This window comes from Cynocephalus volans, chromosome 1, assembly GCF_027409185.1.
Source record: "Cynocephalus volans isolate mCynVol1 chromosome 1, mCynVol1.pri, whole genome shotgun sequence".
In the NCBI taxonomy this organism is placed as follows: Eukaryota; Metazoa; Chordata; class Mammalia; order Dermoptera; family Cynocephalidae; genus Cynocephalus; species Cynocephalus volans.
Genome location: NC_084460.1, coordinates 58944396 through 58960263, shown reverse-complemented (window position 1 = coordinate 58960263; position 15868 = coordinate 58944396). Strand labels below are relative to the sequence as shown.

The 15868-nt window shown below is 55.2% G+C and overlaps 1 protein-coding gene across 3 annotated transcripts in view; it reads left to right on the top strand.

The window, feature by feature from the left end:
- PCBP3 (poly(rC) binding protein 3) overlaps window positions 1–14949 on the top strand; it is a 277037-nt gene extending 262088 nt beyond the window's left edge. For 2 of the 3 annotated variants that reach the window (XM_063092050.1, XM_063092040.1), the window contains 5 exons: window positions 3821–3899; window positions 4552–4611; window positions 7863–7915; window positions 12583–12752; window positions 14190–14949. In XM_063092050.1, coding sequence (XP_062948120.1) covers window positions 3821–3899; window positions 4552–4611; window positions 7863–7915; window positions 12583–12752; window positions 14190–14226 — 399 coding nt within the window. In that variant the 3' untranslated portion in view covers window positions 14227–14949. The remainder of the gene's footprint in view (window positions 1–3820; window positions 3900–4551; window positions 4612–7862; window positions 7916–12582; window positions 12753–14189) is intronic. The other variant, XM_063092058.1, reaches the window with a different exon arrangement.
- The last annotated feature ends 919 nt before the right edge of the window (window positions 14950–15868 follow it).

Below are 15868 nucleotides of genomic sequence, written 5' to 3'. Positions count from 1 at the left end.
TGGGGACAGCACCATGGCGGTGGGCTATTCCAACTGCGGGGCAGCTGCGCAGGCGCCTTCGTTTGTGACACCCATGCAGCCACGCACTTGCGAATAATGTCAGTTGCTCGTCTGATACGATGCTGAGTGGAAAGGACAAGCTGCAGAGAAACATCTGTAATGTGGTACCTCACTACTGCTTCCCTCCCTCCCCACCCTCCTTCATCCCTTCCCTCCAATGATTTGGAATCTCTGGTGAGAACCAAAAGTCTGAGTTTTTCACATAGCAGAATTGTCTCAAAAAGTGGAAGGCCCATTAGCACTCAGTCCTGTTCCCTCCTTTAAAAAATATAGAAATGGAGCTTAAAGAGGTGCAGCGGCTTGGCTCATGGAGGGCACAGCCACAGTGAGGAACATGCCACTCACTTCCGTCAGCCCTTCGCTCAGCACACGCTCACCAGGCGCCACCACGCACGGGTCCAGGCTTTTCCCTACACCTCCACATCACATTTGTGTGTGGGAAGGAGGGAGAAAAGAGATTTACTTGCTAGCATGGCCCTTCTCTGTAATAGGCAGAAAATGTATTGACACAAGAGAGGTTAGAGTTGTAGGAAGTCTCTGGATACGAGTGGAGCCAACCTTATTAATTACTTGGTTTTACCTGTAACACTCTGGCCAGTGGGTTCCGGAGCCGACCCTGACTGACGGAGAGACCAAAACAAGTGCCCGAGGTTACCAAGCTTGGGGCAGTTGAGATGTGAGAGCCCTAGTGGTTTACGGTGACTGATCACGAGTGGTGTGTGGACTTCTCAATTCACTGTTCACTCACATAGATTCCCCTATTTACGGATTAGGGAACTGAGGCCCAGAGAGACCAGACATCACCACACAACTAATCAAAATTGGAGCCACCTCAAGCCGGTTTCCTTGCTTCCAGAGCCCAGGGGTGCCCTGCTCCCTGCCTCCAGTTCCCTTGCCATCCTAACCAACACAGGCGATGCAGGGACACACAAGAGAGGGCTCTGGCCTCGTGGGGATTGTGGCCAGCATCCAGCCCAGCTGCTGGTGGACAGTGGAATACAGACAGAGAGCAGCTGGCAGGACTGCTTAGGCCTGAGGGTGCCAGCACAGCTCACACATCCTGCACCTCCCTTCGGGCTCACCAGGGCCCGTGTCTGTGTGGAAACCCAGCCAGTGGTCAGAGCGTGTGGAATGCCAGGCCCTCACAGCCCTGGCTGTCCAGCCTCACTCTCCTGGGCCTTTGCTCTTACCCTTTGGCTGGGGGCTGCTCACTCCATCCTGGGCATGGGTAGTCACCTCCCTTGTCAGGAAGTGCTTGAACGAGCTCGAAGTCTCCTAACCAGAGCCCGGGCCCTGTCCCTCATGCAGTGTCGTCCTGGGTGGCTCCTGGCCCATCAAGTGGGAGTCAGTGGTTTGTGGGATCAAGTCCTTGCAATTCAGTTGCAAGTGGCTGTGGATAAATTACCAGGAGGGCCTTGCTCCTTCATGGACAGTCTCTCCCTGCATTCCTCTCCCCTTGCCCTAGGACATGTTGGTCTGGCTGCTCGTGGTCTTTCTGTAATGTGTCACATGTCCAGGGAGGGAGACTCCATAGGATGCCTGTGTACTTCTGTGTCCTCCTGCTGCTCCCAAGGGTGGGGCAGGGTCTCCAGCTGCCTTAGGGCCCCTTCCCTGTGGGGCCTTGGCATCTCTCCTGGAGGCTCAATGTCGTCCCTGTGAGTTCGGCTGATGTTCTGGTGACTGTATTTGGGCATGTTCTTGTCAGGGGGCTTCAATGCATATCCCCACAGGTAACTTAGCATGTCCATTGGTGTTAAGTTACAGGGCAGATTCAGACAGCAGCCACACAGGAACCAGGCGTCATCTACTTGGGGCAGGCAGCTAGCACTCTGAGACATGCCAGGCAGCAGGTGTGCCATTAGCCCTCCAGCCCCTACTTCATCCTGGACAAACACAACTTCAGGGGACTCAGAGTTGAGCCTGACCCCACATCACCATGTGCCCTAATCTGAGCTCCTCCAGACTTCCTGTCCAGAAACACAAGCTGTGCCTACAGTGGCCTCACCAGGTCTAGGATGCAACCAGATCTCCCCCAAGCAGGCCTAGCCCAAGTGGCTAGGGTCAGGGAACAGTCAAAAAGGTAGGAGGGGCCTGGAAGGGGGGACTTCTTCTAAGATGCACCCCAGTGTGAGTACTTGCCGAATGCACTGAAGTGACAGATGTTCCAGGAACCAGGCCAGGAAAGACCATATGAGTATTTGTCAGCTTTTGCTGTAGCAACAAATGCCCCACAGTCCTGGGGGCTTGTCCCCCAGAGGTTCTGTCTCAAAGATGTGACCAGGAGGCCACATCTCATGCCAGGACCCCATCCTGTGAAAGCAGGAAGAGGCCAGAGTGACCAGCCAGCACAGCAGAGCCCCTGCTCCCGCAGGCCCAGCCCCATCCCCCCTCCTTGCTGATAGGCTCTCAGGGATGGGCTAGGCTGGGGAGCAGCCCCTGGTCCTCTGTGGGTACTGGGCACTAATAAGGGGCCTTCATCCAACCCTTGGTGAATTCCTAGGAGAGGCACCTGCTCCTGGGAGGCCATGCACCCTCTGCAGGGCCAGCTGTGGTGGCGCCTGAAGGTAGCCGCTGCCTTCCTGACAAGTGTCCCAGTCCAGGACCTGGATTCTGCATGTGGGGCACACATGGGGGTCTGGTCAGACACTTGTGCCATGGCCGGCACCTCCCACTTGGGGCTGACAGCTCTGCTCCCCAGCTGCACCCCACCTGCTCCCCACCTGCCAGCCTCAGTGGTCTGTGTGTGGCTTCTCACAGCCCCAGCCCAGCCATGCAGTTCAGAAGTTGAGCTGGGATGGCAAGAGTCCAGGGCCGGCTCTGGAGCCTGTGTCGGTGGCAGGCACAGTAGGGCCAGGATGCGTTTGGGTTCGGCTTTCTGGTGGGAAAATGGTGGTGAGGGGGTGCGTTTTCCCCACGCGTGGCCTTCCACCCCCCAGCCAGGACTGCACCCCGGGACACCCTCTCCAGCACCAGGTGTGGCTCCCTGGGCCAGGCGTAAGGAAGGCACCCCCCACTGTCCCCTGGCTGAGCAGCCTGAACTTTCCAGAGGGTGGAGGGTCCGAGTGTCGGCTGCCCCTCTGCTCGAAGAACATGGCCTAATCTCAGCACATTTACTTTATCTTCAGTCTTTGTTTTTTGTGAAGAGATGAGGCTCAGACAAAATAACTAGAGAAACTGCATTTCAAAGCCCCCCCCCCTCGAAAAGTCTGGCTGGGGGATGGGTGTGGAGAAGGGGACAAGGAAAGGCTGGGACACCCAAGGGCACAGGGACAGGTGGCTTCTGAACAGTGTCCCCGACATCTCCCACTGCATGGAACTGTCCGGCACTAACGTCCTGTAATCCACATGAGACCATGTGAGATGACAAGACCCCAGAAGTGATTCAGGTGGGGGGTGGGGCCGGGCAAATTTTGCAGTGGTGCCTTGGGTTTCCCACAAGTGGTAGCGTGAGTTCTGGGAGGGATAACTTGACTTTGTATCTGCAAGAAGCCCCTCTGGCCTTGCTCTGTAGCTCTCAGAGCCTTCCCTCCACACCGGCCTGGTGAGAGGGGAGGTTGGGTGGGGTCAGGTGGCCTGCTGTCCTGCCCAGGCTCCATGGGCTCCACCAGGCCAAGTCCTTGCGTCCAGTGCGTCTGCCATGTGTCCACATGGCCCTCTATATCTATCTGTGCAACGTTCTGTTACTGCCGTTTTTAAATTTGGTGTGACTTGTACTCGATGACAATAACCTTCTTAGCTCTCGTGTCCCTCCTACCCCCAGCAGTTGACCAAGCTCCACCAGTTGGCCATGCAGCAAACCCCCTTTCCTCCCCTCGGACAGACCAACCCCGCTTTCCCCGGTACGTACCCAGCCGCCCTATTCTGACCTCCTTCTCTTCTCACCTGGGGACTGTCTTTCTGAACTGTCTGTGCTCAGTGCAGTGAGTAGAACAAGTGTCGCAGAGCGGGTCTGCACGCTGCCGGGGGTGGGCGGGCGGGGCAGCCTCTCCCGCTGGGGGCTAGCGTACTTGCGGCTGGCCTTGCTGCACCCTTGCTTGTGAAGAGATGTCCACTCCCATTGAGAGCTCAGCTTGCTCCGCGGTCTCTGTGCTGCCCACAGGCTATCCTAGGGTGGCCCTTCCTGTGGAATGCACTCACATGAGCACCCTGGAGTGTTATCCCCATGAACAAGTGCTCAGACAAGCAGATGTGGCCGCTTTTCTGCAGGAAGTGCTGCATGTGCCTGGGTGGTGCCCGGCCCAGCACGGCGCCAGCCTGCCCCAGGAAAGCAGTGACAGGAGCCAGTCCCCAGCCCAGGCACTGCCACTCACTGTGGCCTGGCCCGGCTGTGTCTACAGCCAGGGTCCCTCGCCACAGAGGCAGAGCTGTGCCCGGTGGATGTGCGTGTGCGCCATGCGTGTGCCAGTCATATTTTGAGCTTCCCTAGTTGAAGGGACCTGGCTTATCTCCTTGAGGGCAAAACATTAAACCTGTTTCTTCTTTGCTCTCCAGGAGAAAAGCTGCCTTTACACTCCTCCGAAGAAGCTCAAAATCTGATGGGCCAGTCGTCAGGTAAAACAGAACCACACTGATGGAGGGCGAGCAGGCCGGGAGGCCGCACAGAGCACCATCCCAGCGGGAGGGGGTGGCACGCTCGCATCTGTGATCCCAGGGACAGCCCATGTGCCTGGCACCGACGTATGCACGGTTAGCAGCTTCTGGTGGCTCGGGGCTGGGGACAAGCCTCAGGTCGCTGCTGAGAAGCGTGGCACCAACCTGTGTGGTGCTGTTGGTTGGATGGTAGATCTGAGGGTGCTCCAAGCACAGCCACCTGGTCATCTGAAGGCAGCCTGGTCAGTGTGCGTGTGCACAGGGAAGGCCCGTCTGTGGTGTCGCTGACTCTCACGGTGGTGCAGCATGCAGAGCGTGCAATGAGACATGACCACAGCATGTGCTTTTTGAAAGTATGTTTTGTAGGAGATGCGAGCAAATCCTTAAGGAGAAAGATTATTCTGTGCTGGGCTGGTCTGCACCAACTTTTGATTTGCAGTAAGGTGTCTGTTCCTGGGCATTGCAGCGTGGTGCCCAGATCTGTAGATTCTGCACTGAGGGTGCAGAGCAGACACGGTTGTTTGTCCAGTCCTGAGGCTGTGGGAGACTGTGGCCTGGGGCTTGGCTGGTTCCCTGGGTCCCCATGTGGGAGGCACCATGCCCTCTCCACCCCACATAGGCCATGTGGCTACCAGGACGGTGCCCTGTGACTACCCTCCCCTACGAAGGCCCCAGGCACCACAACCGGTTAAATCGGTGGGTAGGATGAGAGGCATTCCATGGTGGCAGTTCTGGGTGCTGGTCAGCGACACTGTCTGGAGTATGCCAGGGCTCTGTGTCAGGCAGCAGCATTTGCCTCTAGTGCATGGACTATCTCCATCTTCACCTAAAATACTCACCCCTGAGCTATGTTGTCTTGAGGTAAATGAACACATGTTTTAAACAGGTGTGTCTGTAAATTATTAGTTTAATTTTAGTGCTCTCTTAAAAAGAATTCTGATACTTTCCTCCCCTCAATCAAAATATGCCAAGTTCAGCAGCTGCGACCCACTGCTCTGTGCTCACTGTAGGCTCTATGCTGCCCAGGAAGGCCTGGCTAGGACTCAGGCAGGAATAAGGAGAGCTTTCAAATGACACTTTAAATGTCACCATCTATAGAATGTGTATAAATAGTTGAATAAACAGATCACTGTATTGAAAATGTCTTTATTAAAAGAAGGTAAGGAATAAAAACTCTAGGTTGGATATGCAAAAGAAAAATAACAGACAACTTGGAAAGAATTGGTGCTTTCATCATCTACCAGCTGAGCCCCCACCATGCTAGGTGCTGCCCCCTCGGGGTTGCTTCCTGGCAGGGAGACTGGCTGGCACCACGAGAGGAGTGGCTGGCTTGGAGACACAGTGCAATGGAGGAAGAAGCAGAGTGGGTGGGAGATGAGGTTATGAATGAGCCACCCCAGAACAGGGGCCCAGGGAGGGGCATGGCTGGCGGGGACAGGGGAGCAGGGCAGAGGCTGGGGTCAGTGGGGCCGTGTGGCTGGAACACAGAGTGGGTGAAGTCAGGGAGCCATGAGGAAGTGGAAGGTTGCTGGGGTCGAAAATGCATCTGAGGTGTGTTTTTTGGGAAACCCTCTGGGCTGTGTGGAGAATAAACTGAGGACCAACAGCAGAGCAGGACCAGCAAGAGAGGAACTGGGGCAGGAGGAGGCTCAGATTCTGGGATTCAGAAGGTACATCATCCAGTCTGCCATGGCTGGAAGCAGTGGAGCCTAGAGGTCTCCAGGGTCCAGACCGAGCTGCAGGATCCCTGAGCCAGGGACTATGTGGGGCCTGGGAAGGGAAGAGCAGGGTCTCAGCTTTAGACTTACGGGTTTGAGCCACCTCTTGTCGAGGAGATGGTATTGCTGAGTATAAAGAGAACACGTCTGCCCTAGAAGAACAGACCCCAGCCCATACCCCTTCTGGTGCAGCTCACATGGCTATGGCCCATGGCCTTGGCCAGGCTTCCCTCTCTACAGCCCATGGTGCACCACTATTTCTGAAGTAAGACAGATCTGTACTTGAGCTCTGAGAAGTTGTCTATTATCTGGTAGTATCAAGCTGAAGTGTGACGATGAAGACTTGGGCTTAATGATGAATTAGACCCACATCTCCATTCCTTGGCATAAGATACCTGTACAGAAATGCACAGCCTTTCAGTGGGTCTAGCTGTTTATTTTTGACTCAGTGAAGCTATTAGTTCTTCTTACTCCAAATTGGAAGAGCCGTACAGTGGGCCTGAGCTGTCCAAGCTGGACTTGCAGTGGCCTTTGGACAGAGTCCGGTCAGAAACGGAAGGAGATGCAGCGTGTGCTTGGCCATTGGCTGATGCCTGCAGCAGGGCTGGGTGAGGCCACAGAGGAGGCCGGACACTGTCAGGCCTGGGCAGGGGTAGAGCAGAGTGGGCTTCAGATAACCGAGGGCATATTACTCTGTTTCTGTTGCTAATAACAAAATACTTGGAATAGGGTAATTTGTAAGAAAATGAAATTTATTGCTTACAGTTTCTGAGGCTGGGAAGTCCAAGGAACACATGTGGTGGTGGCGACTGTGACCCAGGGTCTCACATTGGAAGATGGTGGAGCAGAGAAAGCAGAGAGGGACAGTTCCTCATGCACTGTCCTTTTAAAGCCCTCAGAACCACGCCCCTGACCACCATTTTTAATCCTTTCACTACAGCATGATCCTACAATCCAGTCACCTCTTCAAGGCACCCCCTTTCAGTTACCATGACAGAACTTCCCACCCTCAGCAGTCACAGTGAGGATTAAGCTTCAGTGGTGGTGGGGGGGGGGGTGCATTCCAGTCTACAGCAGAGGGAGAATGAGTACTCAGGGTCGGTGGGCCCTGGGCACCCATGGAGAGCCTGAGACATGCTGAATGGCCCTGCCCCTTAGCCCAGGGCACACCAGGGTGTCTGTGTAAGTTGTCACAAGAGAATCTGCAAGCACACAGAGAGTGAAATCATTCATTTTGTACCCAAAACAAAAAAGTGAAATGTCACTCTGCTTGGGTTTGTTTTTCCTTCTTTTGAGAGAAGCTGGGACTCAAGAGGTTGGGTTGCAGTCTGGGACTGAAAATTTGTGGGTCCTGGGCTTCTGGGCTGTGCTGACCTCCCATGTGGGCCTGCCTTCTAACCCTGCCTCTTGGCCCAGTAGATTGTGGGCCAGGTGCTGGGGTATGAATGAGAGCAGTCTTCTGCCAGCCTAACCATGTCCCCTTGCTGTGCCCAGGTCTGGACGCCAGCCCCCCGGCCAGCACTCACGAGCTCACCATTCCCAATGATGTGAGTATGCCTCCTGCAACCCCTGTCCTTGTGCAGACATGCCGGGCACAGGCAACTGTCACTCTGCTGCCCTTGGGCAGAGGCACCCACCACCAGGGGATACCTTTGCTGTCCTGACCCCACTGTTTGCTCTCTTCTCTCTCTCCTTTCTCATTTTAAGCTGGTTTAATGCCCATAAATGGGGTGTGGTTTGATGTCCCTAAGACATTAAACAGAAAAGTGGCCAATGGGGACTTGAGGGTTTAATCAGAAGTAAGATGCCAGAGTTGGGCTAACAACCCCCATTGCCGTGAAGGCACTGCCCTGGTTCAGTCAGGGTCAGACCTTGAAGAACGTGGTGGCAATGCTCTGGACTGGACCCACCCACAGTAACAGCTGCATGAGCCCTGGACCCTCTGGAGGTTTGCAATTCTCTTTGAGTTGGCTCCATAAGACCTGAAGTTGGTTGGATGTCACAGGTTTGTCTGGATTCCTGCATTTAGAGACCCTTGATCTGTTCATGCTCAGATACACCTGAGGGTGTGACCTTACAAATTCCCTCAACACACTCAGTCCTCCTGGGCTATGCTGGAGTCTGATGGAGAAGGAGGACCATTCTCTGAATCCTTGGATTATCCCCAAACTGAGAGACCCAGGAGGTTATGGCTACATGTCCTTGAGGAATAGCTGCCAGAGCAGCAAGGAGAGATCCTGCGTGGGCCATGGTGATGCCTGTCCCCCATTTCCAGCTCGCATGTCCAGGGGCCTTTCCTACCACAGAGCTGTGGCCTTCAGGAAACTTCACTGCTCTGCCTCTCACAACAGCTGGGCAGGAAATTCGAGCCCGCCTCCTCCCTTCATGTAAGCTAAGCACAGGAAGCACAGATTTGAGAATTCAGAGAGATGCCCAGTCCTGAGTGGTGTGGAGGATGGACAGTGGGGCAGGAGGAAAGAGGCAGAAGAGAGAGGGGTGCCAGAGGAGAGGACTACAAGGCCATCTGGCCGGTGCCACTGACCCTCCCAAAAAGCCATCCTCATTTGGGCCCATCTTGGCCAACTGTGGGCTGGGCTCCTGCACAGCCAGCGAAGTCCACTCGACACTTGTCAGGTGCGGGGCCTCCGTGTCCATCGTGAGCAGCGTGGGACACTCACTCCCGGCAGCTTAATTGCCACCTTCCAGCTCCTGTGAGCATCTCTGAAGCTGGGCCGGCTTGACCAGCAGCAGCATGGGGCGTCCTCCTGAGCGCAGGGGTCACAGCTGTCTGCCCTGCATCCTTAGATGGAGGAGTCTGGATTTTTACCTACCTCCTCTCCTCTCACTGTGCTAGTTCCTTGAGCATGTGGCTTCCAGCAGCCTCCTGAGTGTTTTCACACAAGTGATGATGACAGTAGGCTCTTCCACCCACAGGGCTTTTCCTCTTCAGACTTGTACCGGAATCTGTTCCGCTAACACCAGCTCTAGTGCTCTTATGCAAGTGTTTGTTTTAAAACTGAAGTGAAGTTAAGAAACGAGGACGTGACTTCTTTTGGAGCACCAGCATACCTGTTTGCTGTGGCCTCCCTGGGGCAGATGAATGCCAACTTTCCCCATCTGGTCACCGCCCACTTCCCATCCTCCTGCTGAGCCTTTTTAGGGAAGGGAAACCTGTTCCTCAGAAGGAAGGTTACATCCCTCCACCAATCTGCATGCCCTTCGGAGCACAGCCTTTCATCCTTCTTCTTGGAAGGGGCCTTCTGCTCCCCACCAACCTCACAGGGAATGGTGTCTGGGCTGCAGGTGCAGGTGCAGCCCTTCCAGAGTCAGTGTTCCACATGCAGCGGCCACCTGCCACCTTCTTGGAGAAAAAGAAGGAAATAAAACATGTTTGTTCTGTCCCTTGCCTGTCACCTCATCCACATCTGTCTCTTGGTTGCAGTTGGATCGTGCCAACATCTACAGGTCGCTTCAGCTTGCCTGCAAAAAGGCACTTCTTGATGGAAGCGACATCTGCAACTGACAGGTCCACAGTATGGCCACTGGGCACACAGGCCAGATCAGGGAGACTCCCAGGCCTCTGGTTCCATTTCTGATGGTCACTGTGGGCTTTTCTCACTTCCCACATCAGAGCTTGCTCTCAGCCACGTGGTCTTTGGTGCCCATGGTCATCCCACACTCTGCCCTGAGCCCCAAGCATCTGCCTGCCGAGGCTTAGGCACTTTTCCATGGTCCTAAGCCTCAGAGTCTCCTGGGGACTTCTGCTGGAAAGGAGTCTAAGACCTCACAACGAGGCTCTACAAAGAGTGGTTAGAGTAAGAGGTGCCACCACAGTTCCCATGGGATTGGGCTTTGACATCTAGTTAAGAAGGGCCACTTTATTTCAGAATATTTGTATAGTTTTTCTTTAAATTTGCAATGGAGGCACGCAACGGTGAGCGGAGAGAGTGATCTCTGGGCTGAATGTTGACAGGGTGGGAGGTGAGGCCAGGTAGGACAGCCTGTGGGGCTGTAGGGCTTGGCCCAGTGAGCTTCCTTGCCTGCAGTAAGCAAGCTGGCCGGGGGCAGGGCTGGGGAGAGAGGTCTGTTACTTCTCACGTCCCTTTCTAACTGCTAAGTGCACTGGTACAGCAGGCAGAGCTGCATGTCCACCTGGCAACTGTCAGCGAGGAGGGCGTGCTCTGATGGCCTGAGATTCCTCGTCAGCATGCAGACCCCAGCACTCACCTAGAGGAGGGCAGGAGGGCTTTTGCAAAGGTGCTGCCCTCTAGAAGGGCCAGCTAGTGGAGCAGCCAGGTCCCTGCAGTGTTGAGTCCAGGGAGGGAGAGAGGGCTGGGTGTGGCCAGAAGGAGGGAGTGTGAGGGCCCTGCTGGCATCAGGCGGTTGGAAAGCGGGGAGACACGTTGAGAAGAGTGTAGGGCTTTGTGCCAGAGGGAAGGTGCCTTCTTCCAGCGTGCTTGTTGGAGAAGTGACACACTGTGCACAGGCCCTCATGCCACTATTTGTGCTTGAGGGGAAGCGGCCTCCAGGCACAGGGCCACAAGTGGCCCAGGAGAGGTGTGGGGAGGGGAAGTCAATGGAGGCAGTGGCCCTTGGGTACACCCTCCTGAGTGTGGCATTTTATGCTGGGTCAACACATTCTTCTTCACTATGGAGACAGCTCTAGGGACTGCCTGTCCTGGACCTGGTCAGAGATGAGCCCTCAAGCTTTCTCTGCCAGCAGGGAGGGGGATGCAGCTGGACACGTTAACATGATCATATCCAGATTAGGAAGCCACGTGCCTGACCTTGGGAGCCAGGAACTAAGAGCACTGGGCTCAGAGGCCTGAGCAGGGAGAGGGGTGGGCTGTGGGCAGGTCCTGGGAAGCTGTGAGTGGGGTCTGGGCAGCTGTGGTCGGGGCCTGGGCAGCTGTGGGTGAGGCCCCAAGGTGCTGGCAGGAGATCGAGGAAGTGGTGCAGCTCTGGGTTCTCTAGAAGAAAGGTTTCTCCAGTGAGATGGCTTGTTATAACCAAGGTAGTGAGCAGAGTTGAGACCCTGCAGGTCTCTTCAGGGACAGGAACTAGTGCACAGGGCATCAGTGTCCCACCGGTTGACCCAGTGCTTGTCGGGTGGGTTCAGAAAGTGGACTTTCCCTCCAGCATGCTACCTCACAGCCTGCCCAGCCCTCCATGGAACAGAACCACAGTTCTGACACCACCTGGCCAATGGCCACACAGGAGGTGGAGTCGGAAGCAGACTTGGGCATGTATGCCCTCTGTGCCTAGTCCCAGCTCCCGCCTGGGACTCCCTCAGCCACTTCTTTTCCTGTCCTTGCTCCAGAGCTCTGCTTAGCGGCCCGTGTGTGAACAAAGGGATTTTGTTCCATCCAGTGGCGAAAGTTGAAAGATGCCAGATAGCTGGCTCCTCTGTAGTCTTTTCTGGGAGTGTGCGTTGTTTCCTCCACACATAAACAGGGTGAGCTGGAGAAGCCTCCACAGCTGCAGCTGCTGCCACACAGAAGACCAGGCCTTCAGCTGCAATCCAGCCCCCTTGTGGGTGCCCTGTGCCCTGGGGTTGCCCCAGCTCCTTTCCTGCACTACATCGGGGAGGCCCTCGTCTTGACAACTGCCTTGGTCAGAGGCCACTGCATACCATCTTTAAGGAGAGGTCACAAAAATGCAAAGGAAAGGAGATGCCTGATTCATCCTAGGAATTTCATCTGGGTTCACCAAAAACTGGTTTTAGGCAGTAATGAGCTTCAACAGCACTTGTGACATTTCTTCTCTGGGCAGTGCTGTTCTCCCTGAGGACATAGTCAAGAAGGTGCTGGCATCCATCCTCCCTGCTCAACATCCACCCTGTGCGTTCCTGGGTCACTCCTGACTGGGCCCCCAAGGGAAACCAATGTGAAGTAGAGAGGCCATGTGATTAGGACCCCTCAAATGGTAGGCTTCTCATGGGGAGACACTAGGCAGAGGCAGTGTTGAGATCAGCAGTCAGAGGCCCAGGTGCCCGTAGATCCTGACCTCTTGAGAGGTGTCCTGGACCAGGCTCATCTTGTGGGCACATGCTGGGCAGTTCCCTTCCTTCCAAGAGCATTGAGCTCATGGGCTTGGGGTGGAGGCCAAGGTGAGTGCCCCATGTCCATAGGCTTCTCCAGGGGCCTCTGCATCTGCTCTGTAGGGGGCTGTCTTAGGCTTTTCTCTAAGAAGTTCCCTCCATCCATTTTTCTAGCTAATAGGCTGCATAATTGGACGCCAAGGGACCAAAATCAATGAAATTCGACAGATGTCTGGAGCTCAGATCAAAATTGCTAACGCCACTGAAGGATCATCAGAGCGTCAGATCACCATCACGGGGACCCCAGCCAACATCAGCCTTGCCCAGTATCTTATCAATGCCAGGTGGGTGGTTCCCAAGAGCATCCACACCTTCCAAGCCAAAGGATTTCCAAGAGGATCCTCAGACAGGGACTTGCTAGCCATGGCCTGGAGCCCTACCTCTCGGCTTGGACAGAGTTAGGGCATTTGGGAGCCTGGGCTGCGCGCTCTGCCTCCCTTCGATGCCCTCTCTCTCCTGGCTGGATGTTGGAGACGGAATGTGCCAGACAGTCTCCATATAGACACGGGCCACCCCACTCACCCTGGCCTTTTACCTGAAGTCTCTGGTAAAGAGCCAAGAAATTAGCAAAAGCATTTTCAGGATGGCAGGTTCCCATATGGCCCATGATGAGTTCTAGGTGTTGACTCCTTGAGGCGGCAAACCCTGGAAATCCTGACCCTTGTCCACACAGAATTGTCTAGAAAGACGTGCTTTTGTACACTGCCCTTTTGTCGTCACTCTTCATCCTCATAGAAAAGTTAAAGATGGGACAGGACAGAACTCTGCAGGCCCTCTTCCTTCCTTGTGTCCTTTGTGCAAATGTGAGGGTTCAGAGCTGATGTGGGCAGTGTGACTGCTCCCCTGCCACATAGACCTGCAATGCCAGCACCACCAGCTCACAGCTGGGGTTCGACATAAGGAAAACCCCCTTGTCCTTACCCAAGATGTGCTTGTGCAAGAGTCCCCCAAGCTGGGCTTGTGGGAGGAGGTTGGACATGGCCTCCAAGTGGACTCAGCCCTGCATTGGCAAGGTGGGCCCTGGGCCCAAGCTCCCAGCAACCAGGTGAACGGGTGGGGGGTTGTATGGGGAGACCCTGACTTTACCCTTTCCCATCACCCACCTCTTATCTGACATCCCACAGGGCTCATGCTGAGATATAGAACCATCTGTGGCCATCCTACCTCAAGAGGGCAGGGGCCCAAGAGCATGGTGCCAGCAAATCTGGAGTCTGGGGATAGAGCTTGTCAGGGAAACTTCCAGTAGGCCTGCTCTGCACCTGCCTCAAACGCATCAGTAACAGCCCTACCTGGAACCATGCTCCGAGGGCCTAAAGGCCCCTGACCCACATCACATTTACTCCTGTGACAACCGTGAAGCCCCTTCTCAGAAAAGGATAGTGAGGCTTAGTGGGTTGGAAGCACCCCCGAGTGCAGGCCTAGGGGCTGCTTGGCTGCGTCTTTGGAACCCAGAAGCAGCAAGCCCACCGTCAGGCATGCGGGTCACCTGGGGGCAGGGAAGGAAGGCCCCGTGGGCGGTCCTGATGTGCCCCCTGCCTCTGTGCTGTGCTGCTGTCTCCATTCACAGCCACTAAAAAGTGACCGGAGGCACTTTATCCCACAGAAGTGGAAACGCACGTCAGGGTGGCAAGGATGCATACAGCCCTGCCTGTCTCCCTTCTAACCTGTTTTATAAGAATATTGTGATGGGTCTCCCATCTCTGTGTCCTTGTCTGTTCCAGGCTGACGTCTGAGGTCACCGGGATGGGCGCGCTCTAATCCTGCCAGCACCCGCTCAAGCCGGCCAGCCCTGGCTCATACACTCTGTCCAGACCGCCTGCCCTTCCTCGCAAATATCAGTAGAGAGGGTTTTCTTTACCAACAAAATGACATGTGCTGTAGATATACATGTACACACACAGCAAAGCAGATCTCTATCTATATCTACATGTATGCTCCAGGCTCTGTCCCTGATTTTGCTCTTTAAATATTAATTTATGCTCCAATCTGTTCATGCATTGGCATGCAGTGTCTATTATTTTAAATGTTTTGGGGGTGTTCCCATCTGTGACATTTTAGAAACATTGTTCCTTAGTCAGTGTAACTATCTGTTTTAGGAGTTGGTTTAACATTTTGACAGCATTTCCTGTAAACTGTCCCTGCTCTGACATCTGGAGCTAGTTGTTCTGAGACTCCTCCTCTCTCACATGCCCTGTCGTGCTGACTCAGTTTCCCCTCAGGGCCTGCCCTCTGGGCTCACGTTCCACCTCTGGTCCTGTCTTGGAATCTGGGTGTGCCTTTACTGCCACCTATGGGTAGTGCCAGGGATGAGGGACTTGAGGATGTCAGGGTCCTGAGAGGGTGCCATGGGCCCTGACTTCCCCGAGACACCACGTGCTGGGGGGATACTCATGGGCCCCAGTGTCTTCCAGGGTGGCCAGGGGGCATGGACCTGCCAGGAAGCCCTTCTGCACCATCGGAGTTCAATAAATGTCATGTACTTCCCCCCAATGGCTCTGACTCATCTCTGCACTGCCCCCACCACCCCCGCACTCACATACCCACCCATGATGCCTCGCCCTGAGGTTGGCCTGCTGATCAGAGAAGTGCGGGCTCCTTCTCACCCATACAAATTAAGATTTCATTCCCTCTCTCCCCAACTTGCATTAACTCTGTTTTTACTTTCACAACACTACTTAAAATGACAAAAATGGAAACTCCATTCCTTGCCCAGGCACCAAAGTGCCAGTTTTTAATGTGTGGACTTGCCTCACCCACTGCTGCAGTGGGCACCACAGGCCAGGCCACCACGGTGGGGAGTGAGTCCACACCCTTCCCACTCAGGGAGTTGGCTGCTCAGCTCACTTTGCAACAAGCAGGTCATTCGCCTGTGCTTACCTTCAAGGAGCCCAGCCACGCCCCTTCACAGTGCTGCAGCCCTGGGTGGAATCAGGCCCACACCTTCAGCAGCTCCACACGCTCCCTTCCCTCAGTGGTCAACTACCAAAGGACCCGGGCCCTGGGGCACAGGGTCAGCCTGCACCTGGAAGGCAGGACTGGAAGTGTGCCTGCACCTCCTCAGTGCGGTGCTGGGCCCCTGTGGAGGCTCCTGTCCCAGCTGCGCAGGCTCAGGTGCAGCATCCCCACCTGGGATCTTGGGGTTCATGGAAACCTCCAGAAGGTGGGTGTAGCCTGGGGAATGTGGACAGACCAAAGCCTAGTGAGGGGCACTGTTCTCCCCTCACTCTCAGGCTTTGTCCTGGAGGACGAGAGTCTGGACCAGAACCCGTTGAGCATCCAGTGGCCCTGGACAGCCTGTCCCAGGCTCCTGGCTGGGCCACAGTACCCCCTCAGCAGGAACCCCCTTCCTGTCCGCAGAGTGGAATCCCCCTGCTTCCAAGACTCCAGCCAGGCCAGCCCC